The sequence below is a fragment of the Trachemys scripta genome, chromosome 1 (genome assembly GCF_013100865.1).
Source record: "Trachemys scripta elegans isolate TJP31775 chromosome 1, CAS_Tse_1.0, whole genome shotgun sequence".
Classification (NCBI taxonomy): Eukaryota; Metazoa; Chordata; order Testudines; family Emydidae; genus Trachemys; species Trachemys scripta.
This window is the reverse complement of record NC_048298.1, coordinates 153,241,613-153,259,503: the sequence shown is the minus strand read 5'-3', so window position 1 is coordinate 153,259,503 and position 17,891 is coordinate 153,241,613. Positions and strand designations below refer to the sequence as shown.

Below are 17,891 nucleotides of genomic sequence, written 5' to 3'. Positions count from 1 at the left end.
TGCTGGTGGTGGACCCAGATATACAGTTTAATGAGCTATCTGACAACTGAATCTTTTAGCTCAGGCAGAAGGTCCACAATCCAGAGGTCCCAGCTTTGATTCCTGCTGATGCCATCCTAGGGCCAGTTGAAGCATTTCTTCTTGTATATATTCTATTCCTGTTTTCATTTTTAAATATGGAGCTAAACTAAAAGGACTATCACCTTCAAATCTAGTCAGTTTTAAGAGCTTTAAAAACTAGTTTGTGGTTCCACACTTAGCCTAGTCACCCCACCAACATTTATGGTTTTAAAATCATATTTTCCTATTTTTTAAAAAATGGTTTTCTTTCTTCTGTTAGTGTATAAAAGATAAGCAAGGGAATAGATAATAGTAAAGGTGAGGTTGATTGTACACCAAATGCTCTCCTGCACACAGTAAAGTCACTGAAAACAAAATGGAAGTTATTGTAACTGGAAAAGATGAATCAAATGATCTTACATTATTTGTAAAAATACACTTTTAGATACAAGTGCACTTAAGTTGATGTTTGCAGTATTGTAGTTGTGTTGGTCACAGGATATTAAAGAGACAAGGTAGGTGAGATATCTTTTATTGGACCAACTTCTTGTTGGTGAAAGAAACAAGCTTTCAAGCTTACACACGGCTCTTTTGCGGGAGAGGGGAGGGTAAAATTTGAAAGGATTTCAAAAAGGATCTCCCACTGCTTTCTAGCCCAATGACTGTTCTGCTGTGGATAAATACTTAGTCCTTGGGCCAGAGAAAGAAAAAGAAAATAATTGTGTAGTCCAGTGATTAGGGCACCCATGTTGGAGACCCTTGGGCATCCCCCTGCTCTAATCACTCTTTCATTATTTATTCAGAGTGCAATAGCTTCAATAGGAGAGACTGAGGGTACCTCACATCTGAATATCCCATAGCTCAGTTGTTAGTATTTGTAGGAGGGAATTCTTTCTCCGCTGCTGGCAGAGAGGTGGGGAAATGAACTTCGGTTTCTCGCATCCCAAGCAAGTGATCTACCTACTTGGTAGACCACCCTCAGCCTGTGCCTAACTCATTCCCTCAAGAAGCAGTTTAGGTGCCTCTGCCACATACCTCCAGGCAGTAAATTTCTGTTTGTGGATTGCTAAACTGACACGCGTGCCTCTCTGAGAGAGTGGTGGGGCTTAGCATACACCACTCTAGTCTGCATCTCCCACTGGCTAGATTCGGTGGGTCCTCCCTTAGCCTGTTGCAGATTGCTCTCTCCCTTCATTGTATAGGGAGCCTAGATGCTCAACTTAGCTTTAGGGAGCACAGGATTGTTCTTGTGATTTTCTAGGTGCCTAAGATGGGCACCATGGTACTCAGCATTGCAACACTTAGAACACTTCATAGATTCCATCCTAAGTAGCTTCTCAAAAGGAAGACATTCTAATTTGTATTTTTAAAGATACAGTGACCAATGAGATGTTAGATTCTTTTGATCAGCAATATTTTTTTCAGTCACATCTAGCAAGATATCCTGTTTAAAATATGAAGGTAAACTGGTCTACATTTAACTTTTCACCTTGATGCTCTGTAAAAAGTCTAGTTGGCCCCCCATTAAAGTCATAACATTTCTGTTTAAATTTTTGTGGGCAAGATAGGGAAATTGTCCCATTCTCACTGCTCTTAGGCAGAGGGTAACTAGAACTGTGACATGTAAAGGCTTTTTCAAAGGTGGGGGGAAAAACTATTCTACAGCTTAAACAGTCATTTCCACCTACATCAGTAATTTAAACTCAGTGCATATCTGAGAAGTGTTGTGTATTTTCAGTACAGTACTGCCACATTTAAAGAGACTCTCTGCCCCTAGGAGTATTACAAGCATCAGTGTTTATTATTTTCAAAAGCTGTAGAGGATTAGAAAATCCATATGATAAAGGGACAAAAACATATTAAAAAAAAAAGTCTTACATTGGCCCACCTCTTCCACAAGGTGAGTAAATTTTAGAACCACAGGTCTGATTGTTTTGGTTACTTTCACAAGGCATCACATCAGATACTAAAATACTTTGAATGAATAAATCATGCAGCATCATAATGAGATCTTTCTAAAAACAAACAAAGAAAACCCTAGGAAAACAAAACCACAACTTATTCACTGGGGTACGAGCCAGTGGGCAAATCAGCTACATTCTAAGATCAGTATTCAAGACATTATTAGAGTTGTAAATTGATAGAAAGGCTAAGATTTGCAAATATTTACTGAGGCAGTTGCATTACATTCATTACATTACTGATATCCAACTAGCCTCTTACAATTCCTATATTTACCATATTTCAGTCCATGAACTAATCAAGTGCATTACTGCATTTGGTGTTGAACAAGTAAGGATTTAAATGAAGTTATATCCACCACAGTTTTATTAAATTTAATTACATTCTTTCTTATGGTGCTATTTGTAGATTTGATTATCACAGCTTTTCTTCATATGGATTCCCCTCTCCCACCCCCCGGTTAAGTTTCTGCAATACAAAGGTTATAAAAAAACCCGTATCAGGCAGCAGTTCTAGTTACTCTTTTACCCTTCAGTTTTTCCATCAAATTCTCACAGAAGTCAATGGAAATTTAAGCCTATTAACAGTATAATCTGCCCTTAAGATTCTTCAGCTACCCACCATTTTTTCTGTGTTTGCTTCCTGAAGGAATTCTCTACAAAGGACTTCTTTACCTTTTCCTGACTATTGCTAAATTCAGACACCTTTATTCTTCGCCCTGTATCAGTTTTACGCTTTGAATATAAAGATGTATCTACAAAAGCTTCGTATTTTCTTTTTGGAACAAATTTCAGCGCCTCCATCCAATCTCCAGTGTCTTTTACAGTTAATAAAATACGAATCATTTGGTCCAATGTGAGATTTTTGGCACCACGTTCCCACTTCAAGTACCTCTCGAGTGGAAGACGTTGAGTTGTTAATTTCAAGCGTTTTGCATGTGCAAGAGAGAGTCCAGTCTGTATATGCCTGTCAACCATTGATCCAACTATATAAATTTTATCATGCTCAAATGTCTTCATTACATTGGGAGAGTCAGCAGTTAAGTAGATGAGCTTGTCTCTTGGAAAGACATCTGTGTGAGACTGTTCTGTCACAGTCACAAGTAAGTTGTTCCATGCCTCTCCATAGCGCTTAGCAAATTCTTTATGATATGGGCCATCTACTTTGAGATTACAGAAATGTAAGTGAAAAGGATCCATAGCTCTTCGATTCCACCCTTCGGTCTCCATTAGCTGATTCACTGTGTTCTCCATTTCTCTATGTGACATGTAATTTTCGTAAGCCATGTCAAATACTAGAGGCTGGCCAAAGATCATAGCCTGAGCAGTCCTCCAGTTATATATCTTATCCATAGACTTGGACCAAAACTGCAATAAGAAAGTATTCTTCAGCTCACCAGTATCATTTTCTTTAGCCTTTTCCAGCCTTTCCTCCTTTGCTTCCTTTCGCTTTTCCTGCTTTACTTTACTAGCTTTCTTCACTTTTTCTTTGACAGCTAAGTATTTTAAATACTTCTTTTTGGATGCCTTAGTGGAACACTCCATAAGGGTCTTTAACTCTTCTTCACTGATATTTTCTGGAACAGTTTTGCCAGCTAGCCTCCACATCTCCACAAGTTCCCTTATGGCAGCTAAAGTGGAATCCTCCTCACTCTCAGATGTCTCACTGACTTCCTCTTGCCTTCCAGATCTCATGACATTTTTCCACCCATCCAAATCTAGCTTCTCAGTGGGGCTGGATGAAATCTGCTTCTTCAAGGCAGGAGACAAAATCATTGTTCTACATGGAAATGACCCCTGGGGAGTTGTTAAAAACAAATCTTTTTTGGTCCCATTTCGCATAGCAAACGGAAAAACAGGATGTCTCACAATGCTTCTCAGAACAATATTAAAAAACTTCATATTTAGGAGAGTGTTGTGTCCAAGCAGTTATCTGCAAAAATGGTAACAAGACAAAAGAAAAACAAAATCAGTAGTCACAGATGTGAGAAAAACTCAATCTGCTTCTAACCTTAACTCCTCAGATGAACAGGAAGTTACTTCTTAGCACTTGATATCAACATTCTAATTGGATTTTTACTGTCTCTAAAAGAAAAAGTTGATGTTGCTACTAGAGGAAACAACAGTTAGCACTGTTGCTTAAATCAGCTGTGTGTATAATTCCATGTCAAGTCAAACAATACTTAAATATGTTTCAACCCTCCCACTTCAATCACTCATGTATGTCATTTGTAGATAGGAAGCTTTGTGATGGAAGCATGCCATTGCACACAGATGACATGAATGCTTTCATAGATGCAGACCACAGAAGCACAACTCATTCTACTTGTGGGGTGACAATGTGGGTGATGATTTATTTTTGAGTAGTTTTTCCAGAAAATTTTCACATCACTAATGCTTATCTTTTTGAAATGTAACAATTAAGCAGGGAAGCGCCCTTGGCAAACTCCTGCAGGCTTATGAGCTTAATTTTATGATGTCACTGAAGCTAATGGGACTACTCACAATATGTAAAGTCATGCATGTGAATAAATCTAAGCCTAAAGCCTCAATCCTATAAACACAAAAGCACATATATAGCTTTACTCCTATGAGTAGTCCCATTAATTTCAACAGGACTCATCACACAAGTAAAGTTAAACAAACAAGCTTAAGTGTTTGCAGAACTGGGCCTAAAACAGAAGTAACTATGCTGTTTTTTCTTATCTTTTCTCCCCATGGCCAACCCTAAGTAGAGCCAATGAACAAATTATTATTTTTAAACTGAACTCTGTAAACAAATTAAAAGCAAAAATAAGTTACATATTAAAAAAAATTATGCTATAATTTTATTTACTATGCCACCTGGAACAAAAAGTGTCCTTATTTGAAAAAGAACAAGTTAAACCTAGTTTCTTTAATTAAAAAAAAAAGTATAAACAGGCAACAGATTAATAAAACAAAATATTCTGTAAATATGCCATTGTTTTGAGATGCTATGACTGCAGCAAAAGTTAATTGACTAATGTAATGAAAAAGACTGTATAAAGTTGATGGACAACTCACAATAAAAATTGTTAACATGAATTATCAACATTGAAACAAAAGAGAATACAATTTACAGGACAGTGAAATAAAAATGTTCCATTCTGTGGAACAGGACAAAAACAAACCACTGAGACTTTAACAAATTATATACTTCAAATATGCAAGCAGGTCTGTGATGAGGTGATCATTTGAGTAAAAGAACTTGCTTGTCCCTTCTACTGAAAACTGCAGAAGTAGATGCTTTTAAAACAATCTTAAAATTAACCCGTAATGCTTAGCCAGTACATATACATTTTAAAGCACTTTTCATACATTATCGTTCAGTCTCCAGTGAACATTATTAGCACTACTGCACAAATGGGTGGGTGGCGTGCACGCACACGGGGCTCAGTGATCCGGACAGGGACTTCCCCCGCCCCACGCGTGACACCGGGACCGGTATCAGGAGCAACTGCTTTACAGGCCACCCCGCAGCAGACGAAAGGCCAGGTCGGTGTCTACCCTCCCCCCACTGCCATGGCCCTGGGCTACCACCCCGGCGGCGCCTGGGGACCCCAATGAAGAGGGGCCTCCCGCTGCAGGACCCTGGGGAGTCAGGGGCCCCCTCCCTCCCCCGGGGCGGCTCCGGCTGTGCGGGAAACTCGGCGTCCTGTGCCCGCCCCGAACACGCACCTGCAGGGCACCGCTCCCCACGCGCCTTTCGCCGCGACCTACCCAGTCCCACATCGAGAACCCTCCGACTCGCTGCGCTTCCACTTCCAGCCGGAGGGTTCTCGGTGCCGGACCCCCCTCCTCACTCGGAAGGGGAAAAAGCTCCAGCAGCCGCGCCGCTGGGCTGGCCTGCTTTTCACCCCTCTGATTGGCTTCGGTTTGTGGCCAATCAGAGGGTAGGATCTGCGCGTGCGTGCTGAGTGGTTCTGTCCGACAGACTGGCGTGGCGGTTCGATCCTTGGTCCGATGCCTCCATTTCCCCCCAGGTGCGCGGTGTCCTCTCGTCCTGGTCCTCAGGGTTCTGCAGCTGCAAATCCAGGTTCCCACCTTCCCCCAGGGTCCTACTGCCCTGCCTGCATCCGGGGTTCTGCCGCCGGGCAGGGGGCAGCTGGAGATCGGGGCAGGTTCCAGGGCTCACACTGGGACGAGACCGGGGAGCCCAGTGGTGGCGGGGGATGGGCAGGAGTTTGCAATGGCATATGGCGGCCAGAAGAAGTCCGTGTGATTGAGGGAGGCTGCAGATGCAGGGGTCTCATGTCCCCAGGTGGGGGAAGGGTGTTAGTTATCAGATCCTCTTTCTATGGCTCCGCGGAGCCCCTAGGCTCAGTTCTCTCCTCAAAAGGCTTCATGCTCCACAGGGCAATGGACACAGCACCTTTCTCTGCGGTGTCTGCAGCTGGGCTATCAGTCCATCCGTTGCTCTGTCCATCCGTTGTCCATCATTGACAACTTGGAAGGAGTTCAGAGCAGGGTAACAGAAATTATCTGGAAAGCCTGACATGAGGAAAAGGTTAAAGGAGCAAAATATTAGAGCTTGGCTAGATGAAGACTAGGGAGGAAGTTGAAGAAGATGCAATAACAGTAAAGAAATATTGACCGGTGTAAACAAATGTGATGTAGAGGGATTACATAGTGTGGTATATGGGGATATAATAATGTGATAAATAAAGAAAAAGAAATTTTGAGCTGATTATCCGGGGAAATAACTTCCTGGGAGAGTGAGCTGTACTGTGGTGTAGAACAGTCTCCCAAAGGAAGTGATTGCAACTCCATTGCATAAGTTATTTTAGACTAGACAAAGTGCTAGAAAATGTGCTGAAGGAGGCAGTCCTTCTTTGGCAGGGAGCTGTACTGAGTGATCTAATAGGTCTCTCTTAAATCTCAAACATTTTATTTGGTGGCTCGTACAGCTGAGGTATCAATCTGGTGAAAGTTGACAGCCTCCCATAAAGATTGGGGACCACTGATTTAGGCTGTGCATGTAAAGTGCACATAGGGTGACCAGATAACAAGGGTGAAAAATTGAGACACTTTTTTGGTGGTGTGGGTGGTAATAGTTGCCCATATAAAACATAGCCCCTAATATCGGGACATCTGGTCACCCTAAGTGGATATGCTGTGGCATAGAAGACCTGGTTTTCTGAGTGCATCATATCTTATATTTACTGTCAACAATGTATGTTCTTCAGCGGGTCTTCTGTTGTACCAGGAATCGGCAACCTCTGGCACGCGGCTTGCCACGGTAAGCACCCTGGCGGGCCGGGCTGTTTTTTTTACCTGCCGCGTCCGCAGGTTCAGCCAATCGTGGCTCCAACTGGCTGCGGTTCACTGTCCCAGGCCAATGGGGGTGGCGAGAAGCGGCGCAGGCCGAGGGATGTGCTGGCCACCGCACCCATTGGCCTGGAGCGGTGAACCGCGGCCAATGGGAGCTGCGATCGGCCAAACCTGTGGACACGGCAGGTAAACAAACCGGCCTGGCCTGCCAGGGTGCCTACCCTGGTGGGCCATGTGCCAAAGGTTGCCAATCCCTGTGTTATACCCTTCCAGACCTTTTTGATATAACTGAACTAACTAGATAGAACTGTAGTGGCTGGACAACCTAGTGTTTGTACAAAATGTAAATTGATAGCTTCCCCCTTGTCTTTAGGGATCTACTTTTTCTCCAGCTGCTCACAACACTATCCTTTTTTTCCTCTCACATCTTTATATCCCATATATCACCTTCTTTGACAAAAGCCCCATATTTAAATAATTCACACAGCCTTTTTTAAATGTTGTTTTTAAAATTGATAATCTTTAAGTCTGTGTGCAACTCTCTCTGAAGCCCAACAGACAGGTATGTAAGTAAGCTGTTGTTTCTTCTGCAGAATGCTGCACTGTGTAGTAATATTTAATTTTTAGTATTTGGAGCAGTATGTTTTTCTCTTGCCCCTTAGAAAAAGAAATCCTAATAGATTAGACTGCCTTGAGGAAACACTTAAAGTTGGGTTCATTATCTAATCAACTACTTTTTTGGTGTGTGGTATGGAGGCAGGTTTACTAATTTTGACAGTGTCTCTTTTAATAATTAGATACAGTGTTTGATATCTGGAGCCATTTTCAATCAAGATGAGCTTCCTGCTGCCCAAACTGACCAGTAAAAAGGAAGTGGATCAGGCAATAAAAAGTGTAGCAGAGAAAGTTTTGGTTCTTCGATTTGGGAAAGATGATGATCCTGTTTGTCTGCAATTGGATGATATTGTAAGAGCAATTTTTAAAAACCTTTTATTGATGCTATGCCAATCATTACATACACATTTAGTGCAACAGAATTAAATGACATGTGATACTATCACATAATATAGAAGGAGCCAGGTTACTATTAAGTTATTAGTGTACTGGGAATGAAATGTAAAGTGGAGTAATTAGAGAATACTTCACTCCCTTCGTAAGAGTGTGGTGAAAATTAATCATTGTTAGGGCTCCATGTCTGTCACAGAGGTCACGGATTCCATGACTTTCCGTGACTTCTGCATGGGCCAGTGGGGTTAACCCCAGGGCCGCCCAAGCAGCTGGCTCCAGGGCCAGCTACTGCAGTCCGAGACCCTGAGCAGCAGTCCCTGGCTGGCAAGCCGGAGCAGCCGCCGTCCTGGGCACTGGTCCCAACCAGCTGGCCGGAGTGTCCACAACCCCGGGCAAGAGTCCTTGGACAACTGGCTGGAGCAGCTGTAGTCTGTGGCCCCTGGCAGCTGGAGCCGCTGGCCCCAGACACCCTCCCCAGCAGCACCCCCCCCCCCGCCATGCGCCCTCCAGCAGCAGCCCCCACCCCACATACACACAGCATGCCCCTCCCCCATTTAAACACAGGTATTTTTAGTATAAGTCATGGACAGGTCCCATACAGGCTGTGAATTTTTGTTTATTGTGTCTGACTTGTCCATAACTTTTACTAAAAATAGCCTTAATCATTGTTTGCAAAGAACTTTGAAAAGTTCTATATAAACTTTACTTTATAGCATTTGTATATAGTACAATTAGGGATGCAGGCCACCTCACAGAGAGAATAAAGACATGGAGTTATATCCTAGTCCCACTGAAGTCAGTGGGAGTTTTGCCATTGACTTCAGTGGAGCCAGGATTTCTTCCTGATTCTTTCACCTGAGCAGTTAGACTACACAGTAATAAAAACAGCTGTACCCTTTCTACAATACAGCTTCCACCATTGCTGTCAATGGTGGAAGTGCACTCGTGGAAAATTACAGGATTGATTTTTTCCCCCAGTCTGAATGCACACAAAGGGAAGTTAAATATTTGGCCTGGGCCATCCAGTAAATGGTAGAAGCGGTCTTACAAATCAGGCATTTCTGTTTCCAGGTCTCATGCTACTATCACTAGTCCATGCTGCTTATGTTTGAAACAAGATGGACTAATATTTATATTTAAAATTCAGTAATGTTAAAATATCCATGATATCTTCTCATAAGACAAACATTTCTCCATCTGATAATTAATTGCCATGAGAGAGGTCTTTGCTTCCTTATGCTTGCACAACTGATTCTTTACAGTGACCAAAACATGATATTGGAAAAAAGCATGTGCTCAAAGCAGCAACCCGATTATGAATTAATTATAAAATAAATTTGTTAAAGATAAAGATCCGTCTTTCACTACTTCTGACTCTCCCTTATTTAAAAAACAAGGTTAGCAATTACAGCTGTGCTTTTAAACTTGGCATGTTTTGCCTACTCATGTTAGAATCTGTTTTGATCATGTCTTTCTCAATTTCTAAAGCTTGCAAAGACATCTCATGACTTAAGTAAAATGGCAGCCATTTACTTGGTGGATGTGAACAAGGTGCCAGTGTACACCCAGTATTTTGACATCAGTTATATTCCATCTACTGTCTTTTTCTTCAATGGACAGCACATGAAAGTGGATTATGGGTACGTCAGTTTGCATGAGGTTCTCTTCTGTTTACCATAATTAGCATAGTCTCTGCCTATGTTATCTTATGAGCTGGCTTGAGAAAACTGTACTTTCCTTTGTCAGTAGTTGCATGAATATTGAAAGAGAGAAGGCCAAGTAATGAATGGGCAGAGATGCTGAACTACGCCTTCCATTTTGAAATTTAGTTAAATTTACCCTCTCATTTAGTACTGTGTAAAAAAACTCTTTGATACATTTCACAGATGATGTGCAGTATATTGTTACACTTGACTCTGTTCTCCATGTTAAATTCTTGGTCATACCACCCAATTTTTCTAGGTTTTTGAAGTCTGGTCACAATAATTCCTATATTGCCTTGTCTCTTTACTTCATGTATTCCATACCAGAGTAGTTCAAGCCATAAGAATGACTAAATCGAAATTCTCCTTTCTGTTGTATAAGTTTTCATGTCTTTAAAAAGTTTGTTTCATACACTTTAACAGGCATTTACATTTCTACTGTCTTTATCTGCTCCATAGGTCTCCAGATCACACTAAATTTGTGGGAAGCTTTAAAACAAAGCAAGACTTCATAGATTTGATTGAAGTGATTTATCGTGGAGCAATGCGTGGAAAGCTCATCGTACAAAGTCCTATTGATCCAAAAAATGTTCCCAAATATGACCTTCTCTATCAAGGAATTTAAAATATTGATTTGAGATGAGCAAAACTTGTGTATTCGTCTTGAAGATCATATTGGTCACCCTTTGAAGACAGACATTCTGCCATTTTCTTATAAATAAAGGTACATGTTTACTTGTATGAGTCACATAAATTATTCTCTGAGATGCACACTATCTAATGGTTATGAAATGGTGCTTTGAGGGTGAAAGTATCTCTGATGTGGCATCGGTGAGTGAACAAATCACATTAAAGCATGAGCGTGTACTGCTTTGTGATCATTTAATACTATTCTCAATAGGAACAGTATGCAAACAATTGACCGTTTTTTCATTTTTGTATTAAAATAACCCTTCCATTTTGCATATTTCACCAATTACTGCCTTCCTATGTAAGTAAATAATTCTGTCCCTTATTGCTAGCAGCGGAGTGGGAATTCCTAGAAGCAGCAGCAGAGCGTGGTTAAGTCTACCAGTGAGCAAGAAGTTAGAGGCAAACTATTACTCATTCTTCAGGCACAACCATACCCTCAAAAGATCCTGGCCAAAATGGAAACTGAGGCCACAACTAAACATTAACGTTCTGACATCTTTTAAGGCTCAATCTTGCAAGGACTTGAGCATCCTTAACTCCCACTGATGCGAATAGGAGCCAAGAATAGCCATTTTGTTTCCATTTACTATACAAATAATGGGGTGTTATTTTACTTTCCAGCATGCTGCAATCATTCAGTCTGAAAAGGAGTTAAATGAGGCCAAATTAATTACTAGAGTAATCTCACTAGTTTCATTGGAATGACACTGATAATAAATTTGGTCCACTGTATATTATGTTTAGACTATCTCATTTCTCTGACTGGAGAGGAAGGTGGTAATGTATGGTTCAGTGAAGAATCTTTAGATGACAGACTAGTGTCCAAAGGGAAGAATCTTTAGATGACAGACTAGAAACCCCCGTGCTTGAGACATCCAAAACAAGACTGGAAAAAATATTAGAGAATATTTAAGGAACCGCTGGGCACTGCCAGGTGAGTGGATAGGCTAATGTTAGATTTATAGGGTCTTTAGCATTAATTTCATATGCCAAATTGCCCTTTACAGTGAAATTTACGGATTTTTTGCTGACAAAATCTACTTAGCTCAGATATGCACAAACTTCACAACATAAGCTTCCAGAATCAACACAGGTAAACTCTGGCTCATCTTAACACCGTTATGTACCATTTTAAAGTGCAGGAATAACAGCAGAGCTCAAGTTTAAAGCTCCCATGAATTATTTTTTTGAAACTGCAATAATTAGCTTCCAAAAAGAAAAGACCAAACTTTTCTAATGTTTGGTAATAACTTTATTTGTTCTCGCAATTAGTTTTTCAACAACAATAAAAATCAGAAACCCAATATCACCTTTATGGCTATAAATCACTCTGCAATGCAAGGAAACTAACATGGCAGCTTCAGTTTCAAGCTTCCAAGGAGTGGTTTTAAAGAGGGAGAAGAGTCCTGAAAAATACTTCAGTATGTATTGCCTCTCTTCTTATTTTTGCTGCTCCTTGTTACAATAGGAGAACGAGATAAAGCTACTGTGTTCTTAGCTTTCAGTGTGCTCTTCAGGTACTTGAAAATGGCCTGTAAGGTGGAGGATGGTGCTAAACTGTATTTTTCAGTCCCAGCAGAGACTGTAGGACAGTCCACTTTCACAAGGGAACCTGTGGGTCTATCTAGAGGTTTACTGTTTGTTATCCATTCACGGCAATGTTTCTGTATCCATTCTTGCACATGTGGATTATTTTTCGCCTGGTGTAATGTGTGGTGCATGGAGTCAATAAGTGCCACAGAATACACTTTATTCATCACTTCCCATGTTCTCTGCATGAGCAGGTTGACGAAAACCAAGCCTCCGTAGCCATGGGCAATGAAGGCCACATTCTTGGCTGCGCTCTTTGAAATAAAATTATCCCAAATGTAAATGGTGTGCTCTTCAGGGCTGCTGCTGCACCTCTTTGGGATCCAGCAGGAGGAATTTACAGTGGAAGATTCTTCCTTGGTAGATAAACTTAACCACTCATCTTCCATCTTCAGATCAATGAAATTGTCATTGGGATTTAAAACAATCACTCCTCCATAGCACTGAAGGGCTGTTTTAATGAATGGTATTTGAGTTCCAGGGTCCAGGCCCTCATGGATTATGGTCTTCAGCCCCCATTGACCAGCCCGAAAGACTCCACGGTCTTGTAGGAGCACGATTAGGCTTGAGGAATTAGTTAATGCTTTCTCACTGATGAAAAATAAACTCCTGGGTTCATCTTCTGTAGCATCTGTTGGGATATGGACTTTCTGAAGCTTGCAGACTCTTTCCAAGAGCTCATAAACATACCGTGTAATGAGATGCCCCAGAACTTGATAGCGTTTATGGTTACTCTCATGTGCATTTTTATAATAATTAAAGACAAAGGGCTCATTGGTATCTAGATGCTTCAGTTCACCATTTTTGTTGAAGTCATATTTCAGTTGTTCTGGACACTCTGAACTCTCTACTAATTTCCTGAAGCTTAACTCCGGCTCCATTTGCAACTGCAACAAATAAAACAGATGATGCCATTACAATTCTAGACTTGGGGTTTTTTTTAAACATAATTTCTCAGGCCACTGATTCTGAAATTGTGGCATATGGACTACACATGGAACACAAAACACTAGTCTTCACCAAGCTGGCTACTCCCTGCCTTCTAATTGCTAAATTACATAAAAAGAGGCTAAAAACACACTAAGTACTTTCCTAACTCTATTTTGCCACAAACAATTGCTATAGTTGCCAAAAGGAGGTTATTGGATCAAGAATGGGAGACAAAGTAATCCACACAATCATGAATGGTAGGGGAGAAGGTCCACAAGAAAATCTGTCTTTTAAGATTGATTTGAGTAATCTTTTAAGATTAAAAAAAATTGAGAACCCCTATTTTAGGCAGTGTAATTTTTTGATTGTCTTCTATTGTAACTGATCAAAACTGCAGCAGCAAGAGTTTGGTATACTTTTAGGCTTTGTGTACAGCTTAGCATTTTTATCCATTTTTCTATCCGACTCCTCCCCCCAACCCTTTAGTGTAGGTGGGAGAGTGCAAGCTAGCCCTTCTTACAGCTGCAATACTGCTTTGACAGGAGTTCTGTGCTAGCATCAGGGAGAGCTGCTGGCACAGAACTCCCATGATCATAGACAATTTCTTTTAGTGTTGCCTGTTTCTGTATACTAATTTTAAATTTGATAAATGGTTTGACTTAAGCCAGGGTACTTGAATAAAACTGCATGGTGGATTGATTTAAATCAAAGTGAGAGGTTTTTAAGAACAGGTTAGACAAACGCCTATCAAGATGCTCTCGGTCAGTGGTACTCAGACTGAGGCTCGCCAGCTGCAACTGGCTCTTCAATATATCTCCTGCCGCTCTTTGCGGCACATGATATTAAACACTGTGTGATTTAATTATTAACCAATCTAAGTTATTAACCAATCAGGATGCTTTTACTATGTTATTTATCAATTGTAGTTGATAAAATAATAATACTTGGTCAATCATTTTTCTGTGTGTGTGTGTATATATATATATATATATATATATATAGTAAATGAAACAATGAATTCACACTACTGTGGCTCTTTTGGATAATGTTGATCTCTAATTTGACTTCTGAACTACTGAGGTCTGAGTATCACTGGTCTAGGTATACTTGGTCCTGCGTCAGCATGGAGGGATGGACTAGATGACCTCTTGAGATCTCTTCCAGTGCTACATTTCTATGATTCCATAAATCACGAATTTTAACTATGATTTAAATCAGCAAACAGAATACCTTGATTTAAATAATTGAATTTAATTTTGTTTCACATTTGTATTTTTTAATTATTTTCCTAAGGAAAGGTTGATTCTCATTGATTGGTGAACATTAAAACATATTGATTTGCACATAAATATAGCCTTTACACTAAATTTGGTACTCCTTATTGCTAGTCAAATAGATTCACTATATCTATACACATTTATTTAAGCAATTATATAGCTTAGCATACATTTATTAAGAGTCTTAGCTTCTACATTTTTATTATATTTTAAAATGGTAAATGACATTTATTATTTACTAGATTATAATTAATTTTTTACTTGTGATTTGTGTCAACCTGCAGTTGGAGGAAAATTGGAATTCAATTACAAATGCACAAAAATAGCATTTTAAATTTTTTGCATTAAATAAAACTAACTTAACTATGCTGAATACATAAGGGGGAGAAAAATAAGTTTATCAAAACATGTTTTGCATTTAAAACGAACGGGTTTATTAAACAAACAACGTATTAGCTACAGATGGTCACCTATGATTCTCCCAATCTGTGGGAAGGTTGGTGAAGAGAAGAGAACTAATGTGTATTTCAGGAAAGGAAGTACACAAGGACCACAGTATGTTGGATGTAGCACTGAAGTGAGGACAATTCATAGGGGGGAGAGAAGATTTCATATAGGAAGAGCTGCATATATGGATGTCTGTTCCTCAAAGCGACACAGTGGGAGGTGGTTGAAGGCAAATGTCATGGTAAGAGACTACATAGAGTAAGGTGATGACAGTCTGGAAAAAGGAAGAAGCTATTCACTAGTAGACTGCCACCCAACCAACATATCCCCAAGATCATAGCCTAGTAGTACACAGCACCTCACCTCGCTTATTCCAGACTACATTATTATTCTTTAAATTTCCACAAAAAAGAGAATATGTATATGATACCAAATTAAATCCCGTAAATGTAACTAGAAACATATACTTACATCCATATTTACTTTAGGGCACTGGGAAGGTCTTATGGTGATTTCATTCAGCTCTGTCTTGGGATTCTGTTTTTATGGATGAAACAGTAACATATTAATGTAAATGTAGTAAATGAGTCTTTTTTGTTGTGGCTACGCGTCTCCACAAGCCCCCTATCCCAAAAAATAAGTACAGCCAGGGTGACAACTATAAAGTTTTGAAGCAATTTACAACCATTTATACCTAAGACTTTTTGATTAAAAGCAAATTATAAATTATAACCCTATTAGTTGGGAAGAGGGATTTTTTTGCAGCAGTATCATCTCCACATTTAAAAAGCAGTGACTTCCGATGGCTATTAGTGCAGTCTCACTGTATTAATCCCTGGGTGCTAGAATTAAACTTTAAAATGGTGAAGCACTCCAGTCTGTGCTGAATTGTTCTGTGGATATAAATAAATAGGAGTGCAGGATTCAGAGCTGTCAATCTGGTACCTTTTACAAATACTAAATTCATGTCAAAATATATATTCAAATAAAAAATTAACTCTCCGCCTGATGTACATAACATAAGTCTCAACTGTTAGGCCTGCTGGGCTGAAATTTTGTCATCTTGTGTTTGTACAGCACTTAGCATGTTTGGAGCACTACTACTACTACTACTACAAAAAAAAAAAACCAACCCTGTCTTTTATGAGGTTTAAAATCCAAGTTTACCTCCATCCCAGCAAGACTCACTTATCTCACCACTTCTTCTTGTAAATTTCGTTATCAGAAAAGCAAAACCTTGAATCTGAGGTTGGAGAAATCTTCACTCTTTTAAAGAAAAGAATCCTATGTTATTTCAAGCTTTCAACTTCAATAATTTGTTATGTACCTCCTTTGGGGGTTATGAAAGGTGTCAAACTATTGTATCAGGTCATACAGCTGGGGTTTGAAAATCTGCAAGTTATGATCTAAAGTATCATTCTCAGACTTTGACTATACTCCTTGACAGTGTCAAGATTAAAGCCTTTTTACAATACTGAGTTGAGTTGCTAACACTGATTTTCAGCAAGTACTTTCCCTGACCTGATACAAAAATGGTTTAAGTGCTAGTGAAGAGAAGAAAAAACTATTTTCAATACCACATCAAAGGGTGCTTGCAACTTTGCTTTCTGAAACAGTACTGAAAACATTTCTCTCCCTCCTAACACTTACAAAGTTCACAGTAGAAGCAGTTGCTGAAAGCTATAACCAGAAATGCAATTTATTAGGTCTTAATCCTGCATACTGATCCATAAGGGGGAACACCTGTGTCTCCAAACTGCCACAGTGGCTTTAATAGGGCTCCACACAGAAGCAGGTATCTGCACTTACCAATCCTACTGGAGGACCAGATAACTAAGACTTTATGAATTCAAGTACAGTTAAGCTCTGATCCCAACCTCATTACAACCTCTCTTGATCTTGACCAGGATCAATGATTCAGTCTCAATGGGGCAAGATGTGAGAAATGTTGATAGCAGTTGTATATTTAGGTGTTTGTTTTCTTGATCAATTCCCCATACTGGAGGACTTGTTCTTGATGCTACATGCCTCCCCAGCCTACATTTCAGTAAAATTAAATGAGAATTATTTGCTTTCATAGGGAAACTTGTATGAAAGTTGTAGGCCCAACTGTTACCCTTAAATTTGCTCTCTTTCCTCAGGCCATGTGGGGTATCTGTTTTGGGGTTTTTTGTTTGGAAATCCAGTCAAAACAAAATTTTTATTTCTTCGGTGCATTGGTAATATTGGGGATTAAAATGAAAAGAGGGTTAGATTCTGAGGGAAATAGGGTAGTTAATTGAAGGACACGGAACAGAGCGTGGGGCTATTTGTGTGACACTGAAAGAAAGACCAGTGAGACAGTAGTAAAGCCAATCTTGCAGGGCAACAATGATGGGGTACAGGAACAGTGTCAGGAGGTGGCCTTCATTGGAGCTACTAGGTGGTGTGAGAGCACTTGGGGGCAAGGCACATGATCTGGTGGGGCCACCAGTGCTGAGAGAGGGCAGTATTTGGTGGGGCTATAGGGTGATGGGAGGAGGTGGAATCTGTTGGATCTATGGTATGGTGTGAGACCCAGCGTTTCGTGGGAGGTGGGGAGCTAGGAGGAGACGGTATCCGGTGGGGCTGTGGGATTGTGGAGTGGGTCCGGGAAACAAGAGGTTGGTGTTTGGTGGGAGGAGGGATTGGGGGCTGTAGGGCAGTGAGAGAGCAGAATCCGATGGGGCTTTGGGGGTGGTTTGGGGGTTCTATGATTTGGGGGGCTGTGGGGCGATGTTGCGGGGTCCCACAACCGAGGGCAGCGGGTCTCTGCGAGGACCCTGCGCACACCGACCCGGGAGGGGGCAGCAGCGGCGACTCCTGGGCCACTGGGTGGGGGCGGTGCCGGGCCCCGGCCCGGAAGTAGCCGGGGAAGCTGCGCAGGCGCCGGCGAGCGGAGGGGAGCCGGG

The 17,891-nt window shown here is 40.7% G+C and overlaps 3 protein-coding genes across 7 annotated transcripts; 1 reads left to right on the top strand and 2 right to left on the bottom strand.

Moving 5' to 3' along the window:
- Positions 1-1,838: 1,838 nt before the first annotated feature.
- On the bottom strand, positions 1,839-5,860 carry TRMT10C (tRNA methyltransferase 10C, mitochondrial RNase P subunit). Of its 3 annotated transcripts, none has more exons than XM_034790207.1 (2): positions 5,721-5,860; positions 1,839-3,954 (listed from the first exon to the last, which is right to left on the bottom strand). In XM_034790207.1, the coding sequence occupies exon 2, from the start codon at positions 3,921-3,923 to the stop codon at positions 2,622-2,624; it is 1,302 nt and encodes a 433-aa protein (XP_034646098.1). In that variant the 5' UTR covers positions 3,924-3,954; positions 5,721-5,860; the 3' UTR covers positions 1,839-2,621. The 3 variants fall into 3 exon arrangements, with proteins under 3 accessions (XP_034646098.1, XP_034646104.1, XP_034646109.1); XM_034790213.1 differs by having other exon boundaries at positions 5,763-5,841; XM_034790218.1 differs by lacking the exon at positions 5,721-5,860 and adding an exon at positions 5,361-5,702.
- A 17-nt stretch (positions 5,861-5,877) lies between these two features.
- TXNL4B (thioredoxin like 4B) lies at positions 5,878-10,765 on the top strand. Of its 3 annotated transcripts, none has more exons than XM_034790227.1 (4): positions 5,878-6,025; positions 8,111-8,279; positions 9,810-9,961; positions 10,484-10,765. In XM_034790227.1, the coding sequence occupies exons 2-4, from the start codon at positions 8,148-8,150 to the stop codon at positions 10,647-10,649; spliced, it is 450 nt and encodes a 149-aa protein (XP_034646118.1). In that variant the 5' UTR covers positions 5,878-6,025; positions 8,111-8,147; the 3' UTR covers positions 10,650-10,765. The 3 variants fall into 3 exon arrangements, with proteins under 3 accessions (XP_034646118.1, XP_034646124.1, XP_034646132.1); XM_034790233.1 differs by having other exon boundaries at positions 5,968-6,078; XM_034790241.1 differs by lacking the exon at positions 5,878-6,025 and adding an exon at positions 6,125-6,303.
- Positions 10,766-11,961: 1,196 nt separating this feature from the next.
- LOC117876159 (putative protein FAM172B) lies at positions 11,962-15,504 on the bottom strand (the record flags this gene model as incomplete). The annotated part of the gene is made up of 2 exons (XM_034768053.1): positions 11,962-13,194; positions 15,433-15,504. Coding segments are annotated over 2 exons (1,131 nt in total), but the record flags the coding sequence as incomplete, so codon positions are not given.
- Positions 15,505-17,891: the final 2,387 nt, after the last annotated feature.